This window comes from Amblyomma maculatum, chromosome 4 (assembly GCF_055883805.1).
Source record: "Amblyomma maculatum isolate TAMU_Amacu chromosome 4, ASM5588380v1, whole genome shotgun sequence".
Lineage (NCBI taxonomy): Eukaryota > Metazoa > Arthropoda > Arachnida > Ixodida > Ixodidae > Amblyomma > Amblyomma maculatum.
The window spans coordinates 105,462,516-105,489,612 of NC_139347.1; the positions used below are offsets into that span (position 1 = coordinate 105,462,516).

General features: G+C 44.7%; 1 protein-coding gene across 1 annotated transcript in view; it reads left to right on the top strand.

Moving 5' to 3' along the window:
* Positions 1 to 27,097, top strand: part of LOC146191913 (cell adhesion molecule Dscam1-like) — a 121,149-nt gene that overhangs the window by 76,394 nt on the left and 17,658 nt on the right. Inside the window, exons 15-18 of the mRNA XM_084600399.1 lie at positions 13,967 to 14,098; positions 14,631 to 14,798; positions 15,324 to 15,394; positions 17,501 to 17,816. Coding sequence (XP_084456525.1) covers positions 13,967 to 14,098; positions 14,631 to 14,798; positions 15,324 to 15,394; positions 17,501 to 17,816 — 687 coding nt within the window. The remainder of the gene's footprint in view (positions 1 to 13,966; positions 14,099 to 14,630; positions 14,799 to 15,323; positions 15,395 to 17,500; positions 17,817 to 27,097) is intronic.

Below are 27,097 nucleotides of genomic sequence, written 5' to 3' on the forward strand. Positions count from 1 at the left end.
ATTTCTATGGTCAGCGATGTGGTTCATTTATTCTCGAGCGTACTTTATCCTCGCTAACGAAACGCTACGTTCTTGCTTGCACTTTCTCGTTAAGGTGGCAAATCTTCAGTCGCAGATCTGAAGATGCACCGCGAGATCGTACAAGTTGCAGCGACTGTTGCACACGCAAAAGCAAAACGCAATGCGTGTATGTACTTGCTAGCGCGCACATCCATGGCTTCATATCTTCTAGGTATTTGCGAAACAACGCGTACTCCACTTATACAGTAAAGTTTTAACGTATAATATATATGGTTTCATGCTTATTAAGCGCGATGGCATGTTCCGACGTGCTCATCCTGGACCTTCATGATCCGCCCGAATTGTACTGAGAAGCGGAAATACTCTGTCCCGTATCAGTTTCATTCATAACGGGTTTGTCCGGTTTCTGTTAAACCGGACATGACCTGTCCTGTATATGAGCTCAAAACAGGACTGGTCCGCCCTGTTTCGAATCCATGGCGGTGGGGATGTGATGTATAATATACATGGTCTGCCCTATATTAACTCGATACCGGTTGGACCGCCCGGACTGAGATTCATCCGGACATGACCTGTCGAATATAAACCCATTAAGCTTCATACAGGACTGGGCCGCCCTATTTCATATCCAAATCGGACTGGAATGTCATTATTAAGATGCATACTGGAAATTGTCTGCCCTGTATTACCTCTATTCGGACTGGACCGTCCGCATTGAGATTTATACCGGACATGACTTGTCCGATATAACCTCATTTAAGCTTCATGCAGGACTGGTCACAGCGGTATGAAATTTATACGGGATAATACAGGACTGGTTCAAACCCGTTTGTCGCGATACGGAAATTTTCCCTAGGGCAACCACCCTTTCTCCCGGTAAAACGTGATTAAGTACGAAAGAACAAGGTACTACGTTGTCAGTATTATTTGCTTTTACACCATAAGGTAGTAAGAGTAATCAATTCTTGCTTGCTTAATTGATCAGCTTAGTTAAAGAAATATAACAGTTGATTGATTGTCAGAGAATTATCCTAATCACTGCATCAAGTTGTAAACGCAAAATATGAATCACTAAGCGATTTAAGGCGACCCCCGCCTACGATATCGGTGAACCGCGGCTAGAACTCGACCGCCGAAGGCTGCGTTTCGATGGAGGCGAATCGGAAAGGCGACCGTGTACGTTGCGATGCAAATAGCAATAATAAAATTATTAATAATAATAGTAATAATAATATTAATAATGACAACAACAGGAATTATAACAGGAAAGTAAAGGAGCAATATCTATCACACGTATTCTGTGGACACCTGACCCGCGCCGTAACGGAAGGAGGGAGTGAAAGCAGGAAGTGAAAGGGGTGCCATAATGGAGGGCTCCGGAATAATTTAGACCCCTTGGGGATCTTTAACGCGATTGCAGAGGTCGGAGGAGGTGTGAAGGGTGGCAGTTCCTGGCCCTACGGTGCTTGACAGTAGGTCAATGCCGCTTGCGGCGGGGGCTAGCCAGCGACCAAATTTTATCTGTTGTAGGCCGTTATTGCACCCGCCACTGCTTCGGTGGCGGACAACAGCTGTTGTGGCGGCGCGCGTATTTCTCTCCCTCTTTTTTTTTCTTTTATTTTCTCTTCTGTCCGCACGAGGCAGCGGAGGTGGCTCAGCTACAGAGCCAGTAGCAGGCCCGTACACTTTTTTTTCCTTCTTCCTACAGCCACAACAACAACTGAAATCGCACAGCATACGGAAGCCTCTTCATTTCACCTACATCGAAACGCAGCCGCCGGAGGTCGTGATTGAACACGGGTACGGGGTGGCTGGTCCTGGCCCTGATGTTGTTGTTGTGGCTGTAAGAAGACGGAAAAGAATATGCACGGTCCTGCTACTGGCTTTGTTGCTGAGCCACCACCTCTGCCTCGAGCGGACAGAAGAGAAAATAAAGTAAAAAGAAGAGGGACAGATAGACGCTCGCCGCAACAAAAGCCGTCGTCCACCACCGAAGCAGTGGCGGGTGCAATGACGGCCTACAACAGATAAAATTTTGTGGCTGGCTAGCCCCACCGCAAGCAGCTTTGACCTATCGCCCTAGCCCCGTAGGGCCAGGAACCGCCACCCTTAACCACCTCCCTGGCCCTGATGGGGCTGGAATGGGTAGGTCGACGCCGCTTGCGATGGGGGCTAGCCTGCCACCGAATGTTTATCTGTTGCAAGCTGTCATTGCACGCGCCACTGCTTAGGTGCTGGACGATAGCTATTGCGGCGCGCGTCTTTCTCTCCCTCTTCTTTTTATTTCTTCTCTACTTTCTTCTGTCCTCCCACCCCGCCGGGGTGGTGCACTGGTAAGACGCCCGACTACTGTGCCGGAGTACCAGGGTTCGAACCCGACCTCGGCGGCTGCGTTTCGATGGAGGCGAAACGAAGAGGCGTCGTGTGCTGTGCGATGTCAGCGCACGTTAAAGATCCCCAGGTGGTCGAAATTACTCCGTAGCCCTCCACTACGGCTCCTCTTTCTCTCTTTCCACTTTCACTCCCATTTTCCTCTTTTCCCTTACGGCGTAGTTGCGGTGTCCACAGAAAAACAAGTGAGACAGTTACCGTGCCTCTCCCTTCCTATAAATAAATCAGTTTTTTTAAATCAGTTCTGTCCGCCCACCTCTCTCCCTTCCCTTACGACGCGGTGAGGTGTCCACAGAAAACGAGTGAGATAGTTACCGCGCCTTTCCCTTGCTATAAATCAATCAATCAATCTTCTGTCCGCACGAGGCAACGGAGGTGGCTCAGCTACAGAGCCAGTAGCAGGCCCGTTCATTTTCTTTCCCTTCTTACGGCCACAACAACAACAATGAAGGAAGTTTCCGCCCCCGCACAAGCGGCTTAGCAAAGAATACCAAATTACCTGGAGGAGACTCCAAACCTCCAAACTCCTCCTCACACCCGGTAGTTCTCTCTCATATTTACATATTATAATTGGTTCACCGGAAGAGAAAGGCGCAGTATCTGTCACACTTATTTTTGTGGACACCTGAACCGCGCCGCAAGGGAAGGGAGGAAGGGGCGAGTGAAAGTGGATAGAGAGAAAGGGGTGTCGTGGAGAGCTCTGGAGTAATTTCGACCACCTGGGGATCTTTAACGTGCGCTGACATCCCAGCCAATTTTCTCCTCACTGCACACTGTGCGATGAGAGAGCTACCCTTAACCATATACTCTGGGAATTCAAGGAGGACCCCCCCCCTCCAGATTTAGGAGAAATACTGCATCCAGATGACTGGGAGACCCTGCTGCGCAGATCGAACCCGTGAATACAAGACCGGATCCTCAAGCGCGCCTATGAGGTCGCAAACAGGCTTCACCTGCTGGCCAGCTAGTAGGGCAATCTAACTCGGCCCTATATCCGGCTAAATAAAGGTTCCTTCTCTCTCTTTCTCCTTCTTCATACAGCCACAACAACAACACAACACAGTAGTCGGCCCCACCGGGATGGTGCTGTGGTAAGACACCCGACTATTGTGCCGGAGTACTAGGGTTCGAACCCAACCTCGGCGACGGCGCTTCGATGGTGGCGAAACGAAGAGGCGTCCGTTTGCTGTGCAATGTCAGCGCACGTTAAAGATCCCCAGGTGGTCGAAATTACTCCGTAGCCCTCCACTATGGCTCCTCTTTCTCTCTTTCTGCTTTCACTCCCACCCATCTCCCTTCCCTTACGGCACGGTTGAGGTGTCCCCAGAAATCAAGTGAGACAGGTACCGCGCCTTTCCTTTCCTATAAATCAATCAGGTAATCAACACAGTAGTCGGGTATCTTCACTACTGCCCCGCCTCGGCGCGGCTGCGATACCAGTGCACGCAAAGATCCCGAGTTTATCCAGGTGATCGTAATTACTCCTAAGTACTATGACACCTCTTCCTCTCTTTCCACTTCTACTTGCACCTTCGTACCTTTCCTTACAGCACTGCACATGGGTCCACGAAAAAAATGAAAGATGGCTTAGCTCTGCTATTCTTGGATGTACAACCTGTATCAAAAGTTACAGAGGGTTTGCTTTTAAGACGTATATTATGACTTCTGAAATAGTCGTGGAAGGCCTAGGCATTGCAGAGAGTAGGACGAAAAATCTTGTCTTCAGCAAGTATATAAACTTGGGAATGCATTACGAGCCAAGTAGTATCGCTCAGAAATAGACCCCCTGGGCTGTAAACATTTGATAAAGGCTGTACATAGCGAAAAACAGTGACTACCTGGGGTTCAGAAGAAAGTTATTTTTCCAGTCTTCGCCCTTCAGCAGCACCTAACCTCTTCTTGTCTTCTATGCCGAGCGCGTCTAAGTTCACCGGCGTTCTATAATTCGTTTATAGAAAACGAAAGGTGCAGCAACTGTCACTCACTCGCGGAAGTCAAGAAGCGCCGCCCAGAGGCGTTGGAGTGCACTTGTTCCTGCTTGGTCCTCATAGCTGAGGGTAGATTGGTGACGTCCCATTCTTGACGTCAACCTAATTGAGTGACTTAACTATGTTAGTATTTGATACTTTAAAATTGCGCGCCAATCGCAGTATCTGTCACTCGCGGAATCCTGCTATCGTCCTCATGGTAGACAAGCGGAATTATGAAGAGCGTTTCAGGACCCGGGGCGTGACTAAACTCTCCTTGGCTTCCATTTCGAGTGCGTCTAAGTTCACCGGCGTTCTATAATTCGTTTACAGAAAAGGCGCAGAATCTGTCAATCGCGGAAGGCTGGAAGCGCCGCCCGTGAAGTCACATCGTTGACGTCAACCTAATTGAGTGACTTAACTATTTTAGTCTTTGGTATATTCAAATTTTGCGCCAATTGCAGTATGTGTTACTCGCGGAATCCCGCTATCATACTTACGCCGAATATGGCTTTTGCAGCATACGGCCCACGCTGCTGCAACCTTAGTTGGCTCCAACCTTCGTTGTGAAGCTTTTCGCTTTAAAAACCATGCTAGTAATTCCACTGAAGCAAGGCTGAATGGTGGGCCTGATGGTAATTTATATTCAAAGGACAAACCAGCCAAATAAAAAGACTCAAGCATGAGTCTTCACAAGACAGGAACTTCGCAGGACAGGGGCTGAACTGAGAGATAATTTTTTATTGGAAAAACATACCGCCGAGGAACATCCACGCATCCGCCAAGTAAAGACACGTAACTACGTTTCATTTGAAAATCAAGTTCCTTCATCGTCAGCGCTAAGAAGGCTGTACTGATACACGACTCGCCATGTTTTACAATTTGAAAGACCTCGAAGACTTCGCGTGCCTTGCGTGTTTTTCCATGGCCAATAATACACACTTCATCGAAACGTGGGGTACATTTGCTGGGACACCTGCTGCAGTGAAAGGCAAGATTACCGTCCTCTCCTGCACCCACTTTTGTTCGGTGCTGGCGCATCCTTTCATAAACACAGTCCCAAACACAGATTTCTTTTTAAGTGAAAACTTCACTACGGCAGATAGTAAGATCCTTCACCGTAGCTGTTGTTGGTGTTGTGGCTGTAGGAAGAAGGAAAAGAAACTGCACCGGCCTGATGCTGGCTATGTAGCAGAGCCACCTGATTGATTGATTTATATCAATCAATCAATCAATCAATCAAAGTGATCTTTATTTGTAGGAAACGAAATACATAAAGAATATTTGGACCGATAGCCGGGGGGCTAGTAGACGGTCCAGTACAGAATAAACTTGGTCAGGCAGCCGTAATGAGCGCATACAAACACACACACACACAAACATACAAAAAAAAAACGACTCAAACAGACAAGCAAAAAGAATCAACAGGCACGGAGAAAAATACTTTTCAGCAAGCAATTCATAGGCAATTAATACAAAACGCAAGCGCACACACACAAAAAAAATGGGGGGGGGGGGGGGGGAGGGGATCATAACTCTCCTTGGCTGTGCGGTAAGGTGCGGTAACTGTCTCACTTGTTTTCTGTGGACACCTCAACCGCGCCGTAAGGGAAGCGAGGAAGGTGGGAGTGAAAGTGGAAAGAGAGAAAGGAGCCGTAGTGGAGGGCTACGGAGTAATTTCGACCACCTGGGGATCTTTAACGAGCGCTGATATCGCACAGCACACGGACGCCTCTTCGTTTCGCCTCCATCCAAACGCAGCCGCCGAAGTCGGGTTTGAACCTGGGTACTCCGGCACCTCTGCTGCCTCGTGCGGACAGAAGAGAGAAAGTAGAGAAGAAAGAAAAAGAAGAGGAACAGAAAGACGCGCTTCGCAACAGCCGTCGTCCACCAACTAAGCGGTGCCGGGTGCAATGACGGCCTACAACAAATAAAAATTCGGTGGCTGGCTAGCCCCCGCCGCAAGCGGTGTTGACCTACCGGTCCTAGCCCTAAAGGGCCAGCAACAGCCACCCTTTACCACCTTCCCTCACCGTAGCCCCAGTTTTCATCTTCAAGTGACCTTGAGATATACTGCACCTTTCCTTCCTTATAAACCAATTTAAAATGGAAGCAAAACCTTCACTACGTTGTTGTGGTTGTAGGACGGAGGCAAAAATAATTCACGGGCCTGCTACTGGCTCTGTAGCTGAGCCACCTCCGCTGCCTCGCGCGGAAGAGAAACTAGAGAAGAAAGAAAAAGAATAGGGAGAGATAGACGCGCGTCGCAACAGATGTCGTCATCCACCGAAAGGGGGGCGAGTGCAATGACAGCCTACAACAGGTAAACATTCGGTGGAAGGCTAGCCCACCCGCAAGCGGCGGTGACCTACCAGTCCCAGCCCCATAGGGACAGGAGCAGCCACTCCTCCCCCTTTCTGTCGCAATAACGATTTCTAGGTGGTCGAAATTACTCTGGAACCCTCCACTGCGGTGCCCATTTCTCTATTTCCACTTTCAATTCCACCTCTTTTCCTTACCATACGGCCGGGTCAGGTGTACACAGAGAAAGTGGACAGAACCTGAGCCTTCCCTACTGCTAAAATTGTATGAGGCAATAACCTCACATTTTCTCACACAATCTCACTCAATTTACATAACAAATATCATACAAGTAACATATAAATGCATACCGTCTCATTGTTTCTGGTACATTATTATAACTTATGTGAGATATTTTATGATAATGTTGCTCACCGTAAGAGAGTCTATGCGATTAGATGAGATTTTATGAGGTTATTGCCCCGTAGAACTTTTAGTTTTTCAGTAGGGTTTCCTTTGAACAAATTCTTATTACCACTATTTTTAACAGAGGCAGCCATGGGCCGGATGATACCACATTGAAAACCCTTGTAGGTCAAAGACAGATAGTGCGCCTTTCCTTTCTTATAAACCAACGTTCAATATAGAAGAAAAAACAAGGAAGCAATATCTTGACCTGATTATGTGTAGGTTTCCACAATTCTGTGGCGGCCACTCTAAAGTACAGGGTTTTTTCCTTTGCCTAAAAGCTAATTTAAATAAACATTTTGAAAAACCGCAGATTGAAGAGCGGGTGTGAAAGAGGCTATTGCTGCGACACCCACAGCTTTCGCTCTACCACTAGGTTCAAGCCCGGCTTAAACCCCCATATTTTTTTCCATGCATGATCATAAAGCTCCAATAAATGCGTCAGTTCATTTTGTTTCATTCAGTTTTGTGTTTGTTCCGTATTTGACACAAAATTCTAATTTTCTGCTTCTTGAATTAGTCTGTGTTGTTTGCTGCCTTGGAGAGCCGCTTTGAAGTGCATTCTTTTAATACATTTGATTCTACCCTGCCATAAAGAAAAATCAAAGACAATTTGGTTCTCCCACTCGAATCATTTGCAACTTTGTGCTTTCATCGTCAGACATTCTTGTTTTCGATGGTGCGTCTTGGCAGAAATCCTGCCGAGCTATTGGACTTCCCTACGATCTGGACGTGCCTCATAGATGGACTAACCAAAAGGCTGCGTTTCGATGGAGGCGAAATGAAGTGGCGTCCGTGTGCTGTGCGATGTCAGCGCACGTTAAAGATCCCCAGGTGGTCAAATTTCCGGAGTCCTCCACTACGGCGTGTCTCATAGCCTCAATCGCTTTGGGGCGTTAAACCGCACAAACCAAACCAAACCAAAAGTATGACACCTAAATACAAACCTTCTTTAAATAGGGAAGTGTTCTAGCAGAGACGAAAGATGCTATGGTATTTGTCCACTCCTAATTTCCCTACTTAATGTTGGCATGCGATATAGAGTCTGGGAGCACAGACCTCTTCACTATTTTTGCATATCGAAGAGGCTCAGCATGCGCTTGTTTTTGAAAGTTCTGGAGAAGCACATTCAATGACACCTATAAGGAAGAGTATTTATTTCGTCATCGGCGTGGTTTATACAACTGATTAGTATTATGTTGTGCATTGAACAAAACTGAGACGTTTTGCAATCATACTAAATGTACAGCTTACGCATTATGAAAGGGAATACAGCTGTGGAATTATTTTCAAAGCGTTACATGATTAAGAAGAAGATGGTGTATTGTTATTCTAAAGAAAGAATTGTTGAAAGTAAACCTTCGACAAATGAAAATAACGAAACTTTATGCAAAGCAGTTCCAGGCTGTGCCTTTCTTTGTTAGCCTATTAGGGAAACAATAAAAACTCGGCTGTACCTATATCAATCAAACGCTCCCATTCGAATCTGGAAAGCCTCAATGTCTTGTTATAAAGCACATATTATTGGTAGACTGAATGTATAAAACAACGCCTGCGATGTAGTTTGTAATGTTTAGTGCTTATACATAGACAGCTCGGCGAACACACATATATATATCCTTCAGGAAGAAAACATGCAATTTTGTAGTCAGGTGAGACAAATGCACCCTCACTCTAAGAGGATAAAGGCACCAAACGTTTGAATTAACGTTTTTTTTTTTTTTTTTAATAGCGCTGAACTATGGTATTCCTTACTTTCAACCTGATATTCCATTGCGCAAGGTGAATAATTTACACGTCTCCTCTTTTGACAAAAGGTAATAGCGCACAGGAAGACACACACTCGAGAAAAGACGACACAGTGCTCGCGCTAAATCGCATCTGTTTTATTCGCGGCAACAGCCGCAAATATATGCTGAAAAGAGACATGCGCAGTACATATCAATAACGTAAAGATGTAGTCACACCAAAGAAAGTTAATATTACAAAACACGCTATAGAAAACTGATCTCTGCCTTCCGGCCAGAGTCGCTCCGATTTATCGCTTACACCTTTATCTCCCTTTTTCCGGATAGGAAAAGCTTCCAAAAGTTCACGCGCTGTCTTATCGCGGCCTCTACCCAAGATCTTTTTCCGCTCATTCTTTGATGGACTTCTTCCTTACTAATCTGTTTATTTCCCTTTCAATTCTAGGCTCATTTGAGACCTCACCATAATTTTTGTCTTACACCCAGCACAATGCCAGGGATAGAACAAAGTATAAACTCAAATTCATGGTTCCCTCGTTCCACTTTTGGGTTACAGTTTTTTGAAGACGGTATTCGTGATTTATAAGTTATTGTGTTTTAGAAATAAACTAATAATTGCTGCCCTGCCATTCCACCACGACATTGAAGTTACTAGCCAGTACATGCAGTATACTGTGTTTTTGCTACCCCCATTGCTGCTATATAGAAGCTTTCGCCTTCCTGGTCATTATAACTACTTGTACGCTTGTAGAGCTGTAGAAACATCAGTTTATACCGCTCATTAATGTTAATTACACTGCTAGCCACTTTGTCATTTATTTTTTGTTCCCCTGCGTAACAACCTGCTGAAATCAAAAGTGATATAAAAGTACGGTAACATAAACTTACGGGATACATTATGCACCGGGTGTTGGCGACAACCGCATGGCGGTTAATGTTTTCCGTTATAGATGTCGGGTAATTCTAAACGACAACAGACGTGTTAAATTTTGCTTCCGGACCACATTGTTTCGGCTTACAATATAAAAACTTGTGTTGTAAGTATTTAGGATTTCATGCATAGAACCAAACGAAGATGAGATTTATTTGAAATCAAGGTGAAAACAAGCTGATCGCGAATTTGCCGCCATCAAGGAATAGATTGTGTGGTTAAAGAAACACGTCTCCACAGGCGCACGCACGCCCTTTCACAACACACACACACACACACACACACACACACACACACACACACACACACACACACACACACACACACACACACACACACACACACACACACACACACACACACACACACACACACACACACACACACACACTCACACTCACGCACACGCACACGCACACGCACACGCACACGCACGCACACACACACACACACACACACACACACACACACACACACACACACACACACACACACACACACACACACACACACACACACACACACACACACACACACACACACACACACACACACACACACACACACACACACACACACACACACACACACACACACACACACACACACACACACACGTACAGCTGTGTAGTGTGCTCGAACCGCACACTTTGGTTTCTCGAGGGACCTAATGCTGAAAACATCCCCTTATGGTTCAAACACCATTGGATGGCTTCTAGTTGCCACCTCTCCAGATCTGTTTCAGTGAAAGAGCCAAATTACAATACAGAGTGATGCTCGAGTGTTCTATTGGACGAATGTCTGGTCTGGTATGGAAAGTCGAAAATAAAACAACAGGAACGGGAAGCCTAAAATTAGCAGTATTTGTACCATGCAGCTAACGTTGAGCATTTATTTTGTTATCTTTTCTGTAAACATTATAACAGATATACACCATAAACATATTGCGAAGGTATTTCTTGTTTTGGCTAAAAGTTGGGACTATATAGATACTTTTATTTTCAGGAACATATCGCCTTCCCCATGATTGTTTAAAGTAGCTGAAACTCTTCTTTCGTTCCCGACAATATTCGGCTTCTAACTGGAGGCAAAAATGCTCACAAAAAGACGTCGTCTGCTTCGGCTTGACTTGTGGGGCGCACTTCTGGCGCTTGTCCTTTCGTAGCGAGGTCAATTTTAGCACTGCTGGGAATGTAAACCTTCAGATCCTTCCGATTTGTTGGTTACATTTGGGAGCAGTTTGTAGTTTAATGCAACATTTTCCCTTTCTTATCTGTCCTGATCAATAATTAAGATTTGGACGCTATCTCTGTTTACGTTAGGCTTATATTTCAGATATGATAATGCTTAGATATCGCACACACCTCCGATTTGGGCGTTCTATCAAACAGCGTCATCATGGAAAGAGGGAACTGGGATCACTTGAACGAGGAATTATGAAGCGAATGCTTCTCTAGGCTAGTTGTGGCGCGTTTCGTACGCCGTAATTTGACCTTCAGCCGACCTTCAGTCGCTTGCCTAGTGGCGAGCGGCGTGCTCTCCGCCCGCTTTTTATTCTTCGCACATGTGGTGCGTGGAGCGGACAACGCTCTATTCTTCTGCTGCTGCTGTTTCGCGTTTTCTGTTACCTCAGACACCCGGCAAGCTTTATTCGCATCGGTACATACCGCCAGTCTTCCCAGATTGGTGGGTTGGTTTGTTGCAGAACTTTTATTTTGATCGGAAACGGCCGTCCTCTTCCCCGCCCCCGGCACGCGTGAAGGGAAGACGGGGAATCGTGCGCCAGCGGATGAGGCTGGAAGGTAGCTCTTGGCTTGTTGCGGCCTCTTCCGTCAGATCGACGGTGCAGTGCTGGATCGCAACGTCCGCGCTTCGCAGCAGGGTATCCCACGCATCTCTACTTGTTATATTTTGTCCTATCCCTAGAGCGCTGTGCCTGACGTCATCACCTGGCTATGTGCAACACTGCACATGCGCGATACTCTTCGGGTGCTGTGCTCCAGCGGAGGATATAAGGGGTGGAACAGCAGCTTCGCTCGCGAAAGCGTATGCGTACGCTGAGAATTGCGGCAAGTCTATAGTGCTATGCCTTGTATGAGGCAAAAAATGGTTAGTACAAGCGCTCGCTAGGCTCACCTACAAGCTGAGTCTACTCATTCTGCTGACATCGGTCGCTGTGAAGACGCGCCATGTAAAAAAAATAAAGGTGAAATGTTGAAATGAAATGTTGCGGTGAAATGAAGGCCATGTCGAAGTGCTCCTGTGACGTTACAAGATAATAGAGGGCAGAGTGTCACCTGCGGTGCAGGTTGCAATATCAAAGCTCACATCTCTCTTTTTTTTTTTTTCTGGACGATTAGAACAGTGGTCGTGTCTAACGCTGAAGTGCTCGATGAACATGTTAGTGAAAAAAACGATGTAGAGGAAGGTATGCTTCCGTTGGCAGAGTTCAGGCTCGATTATAGTTAGTAGGCTGCGCGGTTACGTTCCTTAGGTTATGGACGCATTGATCTCTCACATTACACCGGCGACCACGCCAGCACGACCAACGGTCGTCTATCGCCGTAGTACTACGTCACACGTGTTACGTTTTTGGTCCCGCGACATTGTCAGAACTGATAAGCGGATGGTCTCCCGACATTTCTTTTGGTCAAATTGAAGGCAGAGCGAGAACTTGGCACCAGATCGAGTTAACGGTCGGAACAGTTGCACTTATCTCCAGCTTAGCCATGCTAGAAGAAGGGAACAAGCAGCTACAGCTTATATTTTACCAGCAATGACCTTAGCCAGCAATGAACTTATCAGCAATGACCTTAGCCAGGAATGTCAATTGGCGCCGAACTGCGCGTCCGGTCCGCGACAAGGAATTTTGATTTCATTTAAAAAATGTCTAGCGTCCCGTATGAGCCTAAATTTAGAGAAATAATAATTTGACGTGTGTGGAGTGAAACAGAATTAACTAGTACCCCGCCCGCCGGGGTGGGGCAGTGGTTACGGCGCTCGACTACTGTTCCCAAGGATGTGGGATCGAATCCCAGTCTCGGCGGCCGCTTTTCGCTGGATGCGAAAAGCAAGGTGCCCGTGTGCTGCGCGATGTCAGTGCACGTTAAAGAACCACAGGGTGGTCGAAATTTCCAGAGTCTTCCACTACGGCGTCTCTCATAGCCTGAGTTGCTTTGGGACGTTAAACCCCACAAACCAATCCAAACCAGAATAATTAGTTTGTACTAAAAAGTTAGTTGTCAATCCCTTTAGGGTTTCTATTTCTCTTTGGTAGACCGTGTTCTATGAATTTTAGTGTTCATGGGCAATTTCAATTCTTGCATAAATATGGCGTGAGAAGCCTCATATATGCCTCAAGCATATAAAGAGAGGATAGATCTCTGCAGCGTGAAAATTCTTGAACACTAACTATTCTTGAAATAAGACAAGTAAAAAAAAAAGAGGTAGGTTTATCGGTGAATATGTGGCCCCTTTACTGAACTTTTAAGCATTGAGCATATTTTCCTCCTAATAATACTGGCGAAATTAGCGATATTAAGGGCATGAGTTGCAGTAGTTCGTCTTGCATAACTGAACATAGTGCAAAAGACCCGTGTCGTCCTTAGCTGCAATCTTACTTAGCGATCTCACTAATCTCCTGGTGCCGGAAAGGTTACGCCATAGTGCAGGTTAACTGACCATAACCTTATACACAGATAATGTGAGTTAATGAGCGCATAAATATTCAACATCGGTGGACACCAAGACCGCAGTGTAGTACCCAAAGTCAGGTGCTTTTTGCTGACAGTATCGAGGTTTGATATCGTGATCCTAAATTTAGCATTGAAATGGCCTTTGAGATTGTTGCAACTGGTTGCTTCTAAAGACGTATTACAACCCACACAAATGATTAACATCTCACAAACTCTATTGACATTTTGTGATCTCGATAACATAGTGTGCGAGAAATGAAACGATTATTATATGCTTTCGTATACCTGGATTCAGACGTGGTTTTCAAAGTACGGCGCTCAGTGAAGCCTGTAAAAAAACTGACATACTGACATTTCGCAACCGTTTAAGAGATTTTCTAAATGGTTCATGCTTACGCGCTTGTCTAGAAGAGTATACACAGGATTTTGTTTTAATACTTACAGAATCACCCGATGCTGCGACAGGGGTCACCGTGACGAACTACACAAGTCGTTCGGCGACACTACAGTGGCAGACACCGTACAGTGGCAACAGCCCCATAACGCGATACATTCTACAGCACAAGCTACAAAGAGGTGAGAATTTTATATTTCGAAGAATACCATGATTGATACTGCTGGAAATAAAGTACGCATACCTGACAAAATTAAACAATGATGCATAAAGAAGCCGACAATTTTCTCAATGTAGTAGTGACAACGGTGAGAACGAAATGTTAATGGGTCGACATTGACAAAACAGTTCTCTATTGGCGGCCAGCTTTTTACTTTCCCCACTGTACACGTCGTTTTTCTAGCGCTTAAATGTCAACTTAGAGATAAAGGCTTGCTCGCATATTTGAGTTGGAATATATTTCAACTTGATCCAAGGAAGGGCACCCCTAGTTTCCGGAACCCAAGTCTCAAAGATATCCGTCAGGAATGACGGCACGCAGGCCATTAGGTGAAGACACCTGTAGCAATTGTGCATATGGCGCTTTCTCCCAGATAAAGATAAATTATTTCGCTGCACGTCAGCAGCTTAGCGTCTCATCGCAAGAGTATTAGGGATGGTTTTATTTGCGCAGGGCAATTAAGCCTTATTGCCTTGTTCTCCTTTCTGTGTAAGAGTCTTGGAGTGGCCCGGTATCCCAGCTAGTAGTTTCCGGCTCCGACACGCGGGCCACCGTTCGTGGTCTTCAGCCAGTCACCAAGTATGCCCTCCGCATTGTAGCTGAGAATGCGCTTGGACCTGGCACACCGAGCAACGAGACTCTGGTCACAACCCAGGAGGAAGGTGAGTGGCGAGTACACAGAATTTACGGTTAAAAGTTTTTTTGGTAGGCCAGTAATTAAGAAGAGTTACATGGGACCACCTCTATATTTTACTTGTGCCCTCTTTATGTGAAAAAATCTTAAAGTGGGGCATACGAAGTGAGCTCCGCAATTAGCCTTGCTATTCTTTTTCAAAGAGCTTGAATTGCTGAATGCGTTTCTAACTTCAACAAAGCATCCATTGCGAGGTCTCTAAAATAGTTTTAATAATAGTTGCCGACGTTCAGTGTTAGCGTACTTTAATCTTACTACTGAATGGACGTCCAAATGTTTTTTTGGAATTGGTAATATGGACATAATTTCAAACATTAAAAATAAACGAGACCGGCTTAACATAGTACAACTTCGAGTTGAAGTCATTTTGGAAGAATAAAGTTTCTGCAATATTGGTCATTTTGCTATATACCTCTTTGCGAAAAGGACTTCAGTCCCTCATCTTCTCAATAAAAAGCTATTTGTTGACTTTTGCTATTTTTTACGGTTACAGCTCCTACTGGTGCACCGTCATCTTTGAGCGTTCATACTACTGGTTCTCAGTCACTGAAAGTTTCTTGGAAGGTAAGTGCCACTGCGAGACAGGCCATTGCAGCGCCTTAATAACATTGAAGAAGAGTGTAGAGGGCGCATTAGGAATTATAGAGATTTAGCAGTCTTAAATTTAAAAGTTAAACTCCTGATTTGTTTAAACTCTTTTTTTTATTTAGCACAACCTAGATCCGATCAATATTTTCTAGTCATACGAAAGCCAAGGATAACAATTTTCTTAAGTAATTTATTGAATGCCCAATATTTTAAATAGTTCGCTTCACTTTTAATGATTTCCCGAGTTTTCAAATACCGCCACACGAAGCATTTTCAGGGAGGGATTCTGTGTGTAGACTGAATAAACTACACCACCTCTTGTTACACGGCGTTAATACTGAATGCAAGATTTTCAATTTTCGAAATTGGCCTGTCGTGCTGCCATTCTTATTTCGGGGGAAGGTTTGGAGCTGCGATAGCCTTGCCCTGTGATAAGTGGATGGTAATGTATTTAGCACAGAGATATATCAACACCATTCCTCAATTCGAGAATGAAAGTTTGAGCAATCACCAGTCACTAAAACACTTAAGCCCCGCCTTTAGGGTATGACCTAACTGCCTGTGAGAACTGAGTTAGCATCATTACGTTTGACACGAGCCGTCAACTCGGGTATCTCCTTTGATTACGGAAAGTGACGTCAGAATTCGACTCCAGAACCCTTGAATTCACTTTACCTCTAGGAGACTCAGGAGAGATAACGCGGCTTTTTCAAAGCAGGACTTTATACGTCGGGTGGTAGCCCAGGTTACCGCGTCAGCTGTTTAAAGGTGCAGGTTAAGGTCACCAATACTTTTTTTCGCTAATTATGCAATGATCTTTACATCTATGGCGAATTTATACAATTAGCTAGTAGTACAATTTTGGATGCCTGTATATTCAAAAATAGTGGTTTAAATCTCTTAAGAACACTATAGAAACGAAACGGTCCCCTCTTTTAGCTTTTTATATGCATTGCTTAAAGTGAAGCGTTGATAGTCGCATTCGTAAATTGACTTGACAAAATAGTTTCAAAAGAAGAAGGTTCGCCTTTTTACTGCTTACTTTTCAATCAGTGTGCCTACTTTCCTAGTCCGAATTATATTTTATAGACCCCACTCATATCAAAATACATATACTATGGTGAGGTAGGCCAAAAGTAAAGAAACATAAAGTGACTCTGCCCATGCCATATTAGAGACAAATAATTCGTCAGGTTTGTGTGAGCGCATGTATGCGCTAAAGTATCATCACAAGTTTTAAAACATTTAGTTTTTGTAAGTCGCTTTAAAAGAGGTAATCAATTATACGAGAATAAAATTGAATATTTCTTGTGTATTCTGGACTGCGAAGTTTTAACTTTCGGAAGCGAATCAGACTGTACTGAACACCGTAATGGAGTGCAAAAGGTTTAGAGCAGCTGGGTGTTTATACCATAAACACGAATAGCGCAGTGGATGGTAGTTGCTCTTGTTCATATCTCCAGCAGCCTTAGACTAAATTCACAGAGCTACCTGACTGGGTTACGGCATTTCGTAGCGACATATGTAGCGCTCTTTAGGTCACAATACTTAACGAATTCTTCCAATGGTGTTATATCATCCATAGGTATTCTATTGCAATCCTAAGGCTAACCTGTGAATTGAAACTATTTAGTTCGTTTAAGTGCGTAAACTCTAAAACAAATTACCTCGCAGTCCTGGCTGTTCTCAACCAAAGCCTTGACATGATGAAACACGCAGCAGAATAGATGACAAAACATTCTTCTTTATTAAAGCCTCGATCTTGAGGTAGAGCATCTGCCTTGCGTTTAGGAGAGGCTGCATCAGATTCCCTCGATCATCGGCTACTCGACAGCTTTCTAATAGGCCTGTGCTCGGCTCTTCTGAGATAGATTACTGGTAAAAAGTTGCTTCGACCAAAGCACTAGTTATAGAAAATGCCGTTTAATGTTTGCTCTCGTTCAGTAGGAGCATTACTGTTCCTAAACTTTTCTTGCGCCTAATATGTAGGACACCACAGACACAAAATTTGGTACCTGCTTTTAAGGACATTTCATTATTCCTATCGTAAGTACTCCCTTTTCTTTCTCTGCCCATTTGCAGGCGCCCAACAAGGAACAGCAACACGGAACCATCCTGGGTTATCGCATCGGGTACCGCATCGCCCACACGGACGATAGCTTTCAGTTCAAACAGGTCGAGACCCGTCATAGTGTCGCCTCTTCTATGCCTGATAGTCTCAACAAAGAAGAGCAAACCGAAAGACCGGAAGTGGGAGGGAAGGTAGAAGACGCCCTAGAAACCACTTACCTGACCAACCTGCGTCGCCTTACAAAGTACGGCATTGTGGTACAGGCATACAACTCCGCGGGCACGGGACCCGCCTCAGATGAAGTTATCGCCACCACACTCGAGACAGGTAAGAGTATCGCAGTCGTATTAGTAAAAGCAACCAGAGGATCTTTGTCGTTTAGGATTGGTTTGGTTTATAGGAATTAACGTCCGAAAGCGAATTCCTATGAGAGACAACGCAATAAAGAACTTGGAAATTTCGTCCACCTGTAGTTCATTAGCGTGCGCTGATATTGCGTAGCACAAGGGCTCCTTCCTTTTCGCCTACCATCGAAAAGCAGTAGCAGCGGCCGTAATTCAATCCCGCATCCTTGAACAAACAGTGGAGAGCGCTAACCACTGCACCGCCGGGCAGATTGTCGTTTAGGGACGCCATTCACATGATGTTTGTTCTCAAGGCTACACTATAGTCAAGCCGCGTCACAAATCTACCTAATTGCTTACTATGTGCCTTAATAGCGGCAAAGCAACCTTCCACACAACCGTAGATTGCTCATGGGTGTTCAAACTAATAAGAAATCAGGGCTTATTCTTCCCGTCTGCGCCTAAAATGTAATGAAGCGTAACTAGGTATTGCCGGTGCTGAATGCGATATATTCTGAGCTGGCCTGCTTCTTTATTCCTTGGATGAATTTGTAGAAATTGAAAAAGCCGTTGTGGCCTTTCGCGCTGTAGCCTGCGTGCAGCGTCACGTCGAAGGCTGTGGCCACAGTACGAATGTTAACAAGCTTTAAATGTGGTAAAGTATGTGTTTTCCTGCTCGGCAATAAAGCAAAAAAAAAAAAGTTAGAAGGGTTATACGCTTCGGTTACGTGGGATGGTAAACATCAACATCCATTGAAACCACGCATGCTAATGAGCTATTGACTGGGGCGTAGAGTACGTGGATTTGTTTTTGAATGCGAATCAGCTATCTTCGTATGAGAATCGCTGGTAACGATTGGGAGGCAGATGGCGCGAATTAAGCGGTAGTTTGATACGCTGGTATGCATACATAAGGCTTGGTTTGGAAGAAGCACCGGGCCACCTCAGCCAAATCTTCCCCTGTAAACGGTTGCGCAATGTATTTTGTCTTTACGGCAAACCTTTTTGCCCAAAACGCTGATGTGAGAAATGGGCTTAGGATATCTATTCCGGGGGAGGGAGTGGGGGACATTTATAAAAGCGTTGTGGCAGTTGGTATAACCAGTAAAAGCTGCATGGATTTTTCACATGTTACGGTTTTCGCCGCGGACAGCATGTCTTCACACCGCACTGAATGGAAGACAATACAAGACCTCATGATTTTGCAAAAGGTTCGCTAAGTGCCTAAATGGGCGACATAAGTCTAATAATGGCAAGTGTGCAATATGGCTTGCCGGAGTTGGGATGGCACAGTGAAAAGAAATTCTTGCATCGAAATATTGCTGAAAGCATTGGCAAACGTTTGTCAGAGCGCCAATATCATCCGCATCTGAACCACCGACAAGCTTGCATCGATTTCTAGCTTGGCAAGTTGTTTGGCGACATACCGAAGCAGGGTCGCGAAATTTGCAAGAACACTGCGGAAGGTAGGAAGCCGTTACGTAAGGAAACAAGCCATCTTGCAGAGCACATCGTTTCAGTGAGTAAACGCGTTACGCTTCCTTCGAAAAAGGCGTCAAGGTCAGGGGCTGAATTTTCACTGGCACTATTAGGCTATGCTTTTGCAGTACTGTCATGCAATCAGCGACAGAGCGCAAAATAGCCACAGTGCAATCCTCGGTGCAAGGACTTCTAACCCACTACATCGGCAAAAATATAAGTGGATTTGTGTAAATCGATAGCTCTTTTCATTGCCTTGAAACAACGGCACGTCTAGTGTGGTTAATCGATATAAAAGAGGGTATATTTAGACCTCAAGAATAAATATGTACAAGTTGCATCTTACCTTTGCTTACCTATGGGGCTGAAACGTAGAGGCTAAGAAAAGGGTTCTACTTATGTTGAAGACAGCGTAGAAGGGTATGTAGCGCTAATGGTAGGTGTAATTTTAAGTAATAGGAAGCGTGCAGAGTGGATCAAAGAAATAACTGGAATTAATGATATTGTAGTGGAAATCAAGAAGATGGGCAGGGCATGTAGTGCGAAGAGAGGACAACCAACGGTCGCTTATAGGGTAACAAATTGGAACAGAGTTAACTGGAGAAATATTTGAAACGCGCCTTGGCCCTGCAGTGGGTATAGCCCCACTAATGGTAATAATAATTTAGTGCATTTGGGAAAGGTAGCAAAGCGCCCGATATAAATAAACTCATGAATTTCAAGCCTACCAATTTTTCAGCCACAGAAAATGTGGGCTGTTTGTTGTCAAGTATATTTGAGAAATTTTTTTCAATGGTTTGGCATCATACCGCTAAAAACCAGAAAGTCCCTGCCCGTATCGAATATTGCGGTTGCTGCGAAAAAACAAAACCTATAAAAACATGATACCAATAGTTAATTTGGAATAAAATGAGATAACTCTCATTTTACCTGTGAAGCTGCTTATATAGCTGCATGAGTATACGTATTTGTAGTACCGGTTTCGCACTGACGAAAATCGGAGGAATCATCCCGCGCCGTTTCCTGGTCAGAGGCCTCGGCTGTGCAGGCCTCCTGCCCTCCTGCGGCTTGTCAAAACTTGTCAAAATATGAGAGCTGGGTGGGTGACAGCAAACATTGGCACGAGTGCGACAGTTGCGGCATGAGGAATCAATAAAGCACTTATTCGTTATCGAATCAATAAAGCACCAAAGCCGTTATTCAGTTAAACGCAACGCAAGCTTGCTCCATTTCGCGGGAACGCTTGGTTGGACGAAATTACAATCAAGCTAACAGAATGTGGCTTCTCTATTAGCAATAGTAGCATAACACTAGCCACGCTTATGCCAGGCGTAAGCATTCAAAACCTTCTCTTTGCTGAAGATGAAGATTGTGCTGGGTAGGCCAGCACGCAGTTGATTTGTCCCTGAAAGAGTTCTGCCCTGTGTTGTACTCGAGTCGAGAAGCGAGCGTCCCCACGCTAGATGGCCGCAGCAGCGAGCGCTCCTGCCTGTGTCGCTGTCCGTCTCTTCTTCGTCCATACCAAAAGTCAAAATTATCCGACAAATTAAGCACTAAGAAATATACCATAATAAAAATTGTGCAGTAACTGTTGCCGCTTCAGTCATTGGTCGCTTCTGCGCTTGGTAAGCTACTCAGGAGCGGACTAGTGTGGCCTATCTTTGTTCGATGATCTCGGAACCCTGTCTGGCATGGCTGCGGCCTTGGCATATAACGCGATGTCGTAAGTTAATGGCGTATTTATATAGGTTAAATGAAGAAGCGGCTAAGATAGTACCTCCCGTTCAATGCACAGAACGTGAGTGCGTTGCAGTTTTACATGATACGTGGCCGGCTCAGGCGAATGCATAGTGCTCTCGTGCTCGGGCATGACGATGAATTAAGATGATGATTTTTGCGGTGCAGCACATGGTGAAACAACATGCGCCGCATGAATATATGTATTCATGCGGCGCATGTTGTGGAACGCATGTTGTGGAACGCATGTTGTGGAACGCATGACATCTGTGGAACGCATGAAGTACTAGTGCGAGGAATAACGCGAAACTCGAAAATGAATACAGTGCAGATAACGCTTTAAAAACGACATTTTATTATTTGATGAAATAGATAAAAGCTGTCAAAATAATAAGTCGAAAGCCTTTCTAGGCTCATGGAACGAAATCCTGTGCCCGAGAGTGCGTGTGATCGGTGCGCTGATATGTCACTTGGTAAAAACGAATGTATGAGGGAAAATAGCTGCGAATTATCCTGCTGGTATCATCCGAAAAGTAAAAATCCTGGCTCCACTGGGAACCAAGCGTCTATTATTTGGGTCCCCAGCCGAGTGCTTTAACCAAATTCTCCACGCCCGGGATCATGCAAAGCACATCATTATTCTCCTTTTCTACCATGAGGATGGCGACCCAATGACGCTGCAATTAGTGATAATGGCAATGATGACAATAGCGATGATAATGACAGAGCATAAACTTGGTAATGATAATAAAAGAAAACGGGATGCAATAGCAACGCTTAAGCTTTCGCATTTTTGTAGTGTGGAATCTAGAGTGCTCTCGGTTTTTTTTTTTTATGCACGGAGAAAGATCGCATTATTTCCAGCGAAAGAGGCCGTAGGTACTGATTTTACACGCAGTGCTGCATTTTTCTCGTAGTCTTGCTGATTATGCGTTTTCGTTTCTAGTTACCAACGTTTCCGAGTTCATTAAATTCGTTTTACGTAGCTGTCTCGTCACTGTTCTTCAGTAATATTTTGAGAGTCCTGGCTAGATATACTCTTGTGTTTTGCGCAAGGCAACATTCTTCTTAATATTTACACAGTCATTGTGACATAGAGATGTCAAAGCCCATAAAAAGTAATAAGTATCTAGTTTCAAGCAAAGCGATTCCCCGTCTTTCTGACTCATACTAGCTCGCTGCAAAATGGGAGCCTAAAAAAAAGTTGATATTTACCTGAACAAAACCTGTGGCTTTCACTTATTTTTTTTTCACTTCTTTAATGGGCCCAAGTTTTTACGTAGAGTGGTTCTGTAAATTCCACAAAATTCATACAATGACTAAGACTAGCGTTTACTGCACCGTTGTTTCGCCTCTCAGACTGCAATTATTACACGCACACTTCTTCTTGTTTGCGTATTTATAGGAGCTTTATTGTGCAGATATATGCGGATCAAGAATTATTTTGAAATATTTTACTGCAGCTTAAATGAATCAAGCCCAACGATCTCATTAAGAACTATCTTGGAACCCTGACCAATTTTAGCATTGCTATCAGTTGACCTCAATAATAAACAACCTTCGTTGCTTTAATAATTGAAAGTAATGAAATAATTTCCAGCCAGTCGATTGCCTCGGTTCATCCTGTTGTAAATTTTGAACCGAACTCAGAGACGTCTACCGCTAATGTGGTGTAAGCTAGGTACGGCAAGATACCACATTTAGGACTTCAGTTGAGAACATCGTATACAGAATTATATTACAATTTTATTTAATACATCTTTTATCTAATACGTCTTAGTACATATTTATGCTACGTCACACAAGGCACTTGAGCTCAGCTTGAGCTGGGTTGAACTTACACGCTTGTTATTGCGGATTTGCGAGAAGGATGTGCTCTGTTCGAATCAGGCCTCACGAAGTCACAAGTCTCATTTTCTTCGCTTCTTCCACTAATAGTTTCCACGTACGCTGGGAATGAGAGAGTAGCGTGCTTTGGCACCGCATATACCCTTTTGTTCTCAGCTTTCACCAGCACAGCAGTGCTCCCTCTCCACCATACGTGATTCAGAGCTGACATGAATGGCGTTAAATATTCCAAACTCCTAACAAATCAGAGCGGAAATCGCCTCAAAAGCCCCGGCTGTTTACCCACAGCCCTCGAGTTCCCGTCGCCTCCAAGCCTCTATTCTCCCTTTCTTTCGGAAGGTTCTTACGGGGCATCCGTTTCCAAACGTCTCCCGAAAATTACTTACGCAGTAATAACACTCTAAATGATAACCGCACGAACTGTAATTGGAAAAAGGTCTTGCACTCATACCTCCTCATATGTTGTTGATGTCCTCTTGCTCGAACATGTCTGGCGAGCTAGCAAGATAATGTCATCGACTTGGTTTGCGTTTTAAAAAGCACTGATAATGCTCAAAATTTTCAAGATTGCGATTACGATAACTTTCCAAACACACTTAGGTAAACTTTGTGTTCCTGTATAGGTTACTGTTTTATAACTTGCAACCAATAATTTAAAACATTATGTAAAATTTCCTTCTCAACGCAGCTACCGCACACTACTACACATGTTGATAAAGTGTCGATGACGTGTTGTTTCTCCGTAATTCCTAAAGGACCAGACTAGTCTCACAAAGACCGCAGGCTGAGCAAGAAAGCCAGCCTGATGTACACTGGCAGTATCAAGGCTTCAACCGTTAACTCACCGGCCGATGTCTGGATTTGCAGAGAGCCTCTGGCTTGGCTTCACCGTGGCTCGTGTTTGACTTCCAAGCCATAACATACGTGCTTAACTGCGACTTCCCAGAAAAGAAACAACCTTGTTTCCCGGTTGTCTGTGGCACAGTCGCATCGCAGTATATGAAACTAGGATAGATTTTGCTCACAGCTACTGCATGACAGTGATAGAAAAAGGAGGCCATAGAAGAGCCTTTAGGTGTCGATGGTCGCTACCCGCTAGCGTTGACTGGCACTGTCAGCTGTGCGTGCAGGATCGTGATAGAATCATAAAACAAAATGCGTAAAATTTACTTTTTTTACGTGCGCATGGAGGAGGAAGAGGAGGAGGAAATAACGTTATTCAACGCATTACAAAGCGTCAAGAATGTCCTGGACCAGGGTCACCAAGGCCAAGTGATCATTCAGCTGGTCAGATGCAGATTGCAAAAACTCGCTATCAACGTCAGCATAACCAGCTAATCAATCTCACAATGGCAGGTCACCACATTCCTCGTGTATCGTCCTGCAGGATCCTTGGACTTCATATCCATGAGTCAACTAATCAGGCCAATGTGTCTACCACCGTTAAAGTTTGCAATCAGCTTACGCATCTAGTTCGCCGCATAGTGAATAAGCACGCCGGGCTACGTGAGGGTCATGTCAGGCAGCTTGTCCACACATTAGCACCTAGCAAAATTGCATACAGGTTTGGGGTGCGACCTGATGCCGGTAAAAACCTCCGGCAACGCACTCCCTCACCAGAACAGGAGTTGGCCACCCTGGTGCAGTAATTGGCCACAACCTCCTATGATAAGCTCCATAAAACCCCGGCCCTCAGTCACCAGCGGCTGCGGAACAACTGACCACGGCGGCGGTCAGACCTGTAACGTAGCAGGGGGTGCTAAGAAAGCCTGGCTCCGCTGGACAGGCCGCCATTGGAAACTGACCCTGGCAACGTTTAATGCTAGAACCCTTGCTAGTGAAGCTAGTTTAGCAGTGCTGTTAGAGGAACTAGAGGGCATGAAATGGGATGTCATAGGGCTTAGTGAGGTTAGGAGGCCGAATGAGGCATATACTGTACTGAAGGATGGGCATGTACTGTGTTATCGAGGTTTACCAGAAAGGCGACAACTAGGGGTAGGTTTCCTTGTCAATAAGTATATAGCGGCTAATATACATGAATTCTATAGTATTAATGAGAGGGTTGCAGGCATCGTAATTAGGCTTAATAAGCGGTATAAACTGAAGGTTGTACAGGCCTATGCACCTACATGTAGTTATGATGACCAGGCAGTTGAAAGCTTCTATGAAGATGTAGAATCGGCAATGCGAAAAGTAAAGACGCAGTATACTGTACTAATGCATGGCGACTTCAATGCCAAGGTAGGGAAAAAACAGGCAGGAGACAAGGCAGTAGGTGACTATGGCATTGGTTCTAGGAATAGCAGGGGGGAGTTACTAGTTGAGTTTGCAGAGCGCAATGACTTACGAATCATGAATACCTTCTTCAGCAAACGGAAGAACCGGAAATGGACATGGAAAAGTCCTAACGGAGAGACTAAAAATGAAATCGACTTCATAATGTGTTCAACCCCCGCCATTGTGCAGGATGTAGAGGTAATCGGGAAAGTTCGATGTAGTGACCACAGGATGGTGAGGTCCCGAATTAGCCTAAATCTGAAGAAGGAACGCTATAGATTAGTAAGAAAGAAACCCATCAACGAATTAGCAGTGAGGGGGAGGGCAGAAGAGTTCAGGATCTCGCTAAAGAATAGGTATTCAGCTCTAACTGAGGATGGCGACATTACCCTAGAGGCAATGAACAATAATTTCAGAGGTATCATTACTGAGTGCGCGGTAGAAGTAGGCGGTAGGATAGTTAGAGAGGATACCGGTAAGCTCTCTAAGGAGACGAAAGATTTGATTAAGAAACGACAGAGTATGAAAGCTTCCAATCCAACAGACCAGATCGAATTGGCCGAGATATCAAAGCTAATCAATAAGCGCAAGGTGGCCGATATAAGGAAGTATAACATGGAGAAAATTGAGCATGCTGTAAAGAACGGGGGAAGCCTTAAAGCGGTAAAGAAGAAATTGGGCATAGGACAAAACCAAATGTATGCGATAAGGGACAAGGCGGGCAACATCATCACTAATATGGACAAGATAGTCAAAGTAGCCGAGGAGTTCTATACAGATCTCTACAGTAGCCAAAGTAGTCAGGACCGTAATGAGATTGGCGGTAGGGAAAAACAGTCAGACGTTCCACCAGTAACGAAGGACGAGGTCAAGAAAGCACTAGAAACTATGAAAAGGGGGAAATCAGCTGGAGAGGATCAGATAACTACAGATTTGCTGAAGGACGGGGGGGATATCGTGCTAGAAAAACTGGCCACCCTGTATACGCAGTGCCTGGTGTCATCGACGGTACCAGAAGCATGGAAGAATGCAAACATTATCCTCATTCACAAGAAAGGGGACTCTAAGGACCTTAAAAATTACAGACCAATCAGCTTACTGTCTGTTACGCATAAGGTATTTACTAAGGTAATCGCTAATAGAATCAGGACAACCTTAGACTGCAATCAAGCAAAGGATCAAGCAGGGTTTCGGAAACGGTACTCTACTATCGATCATATCCATACCATCAATCAGGTGATAGAAAAATGCTCGTTATACATAGCATTCATTGATTACGAAAAAGCATTTGACTCAGTTGAAACCTCGGCGGTGATGCAGGCATTGCGAAATCAGGGGGTAGACGAGCCGTACGTGAAAGTGCTGGAAGATATATATAGTGGCTGCACAGCAACCATAGTTCTACATAAAGAAAGCAACAAAATTCCCATAAAGAAAGGTGTTAGGCAAGGAGACACAATCTCCCCAGTACTATTCACAGCTTGTTTAGAGGAAGTATTCAGAGACTTGCAATGGGAGCTGTTAGGGATAAGGGTAGATGGAGAATACCTCAGTAATCTGCGATTTGCTGATGACATTGCCTTGCTAAGCAACTCGGGGGATGAACTGCAAATAATGATTGAAGACCTAGACAGAAAAAGTTGAAAGGTAGGCTTGAAAATCAATATGCAGAAGACTAAGGTAATGTTCAACAGCCTCGGGAATTAACAGCAGTTTACATTAGGTAGCGAAATACTGGAAATAGTAGGCGAATATGTGTTCTTAGGACAGATAGTAACCGCAGATCCGGACCATGAAAAGGAAATATCAAGAAGAATAAGATTGGGATGGAGCGCATTTGGCAAGCACTCGCAGATTATGACTAGCAGCTTACCGGTATCGCTCAAGAGGAAAGTATACAACAGTTGCATCTTGCCTGTACTC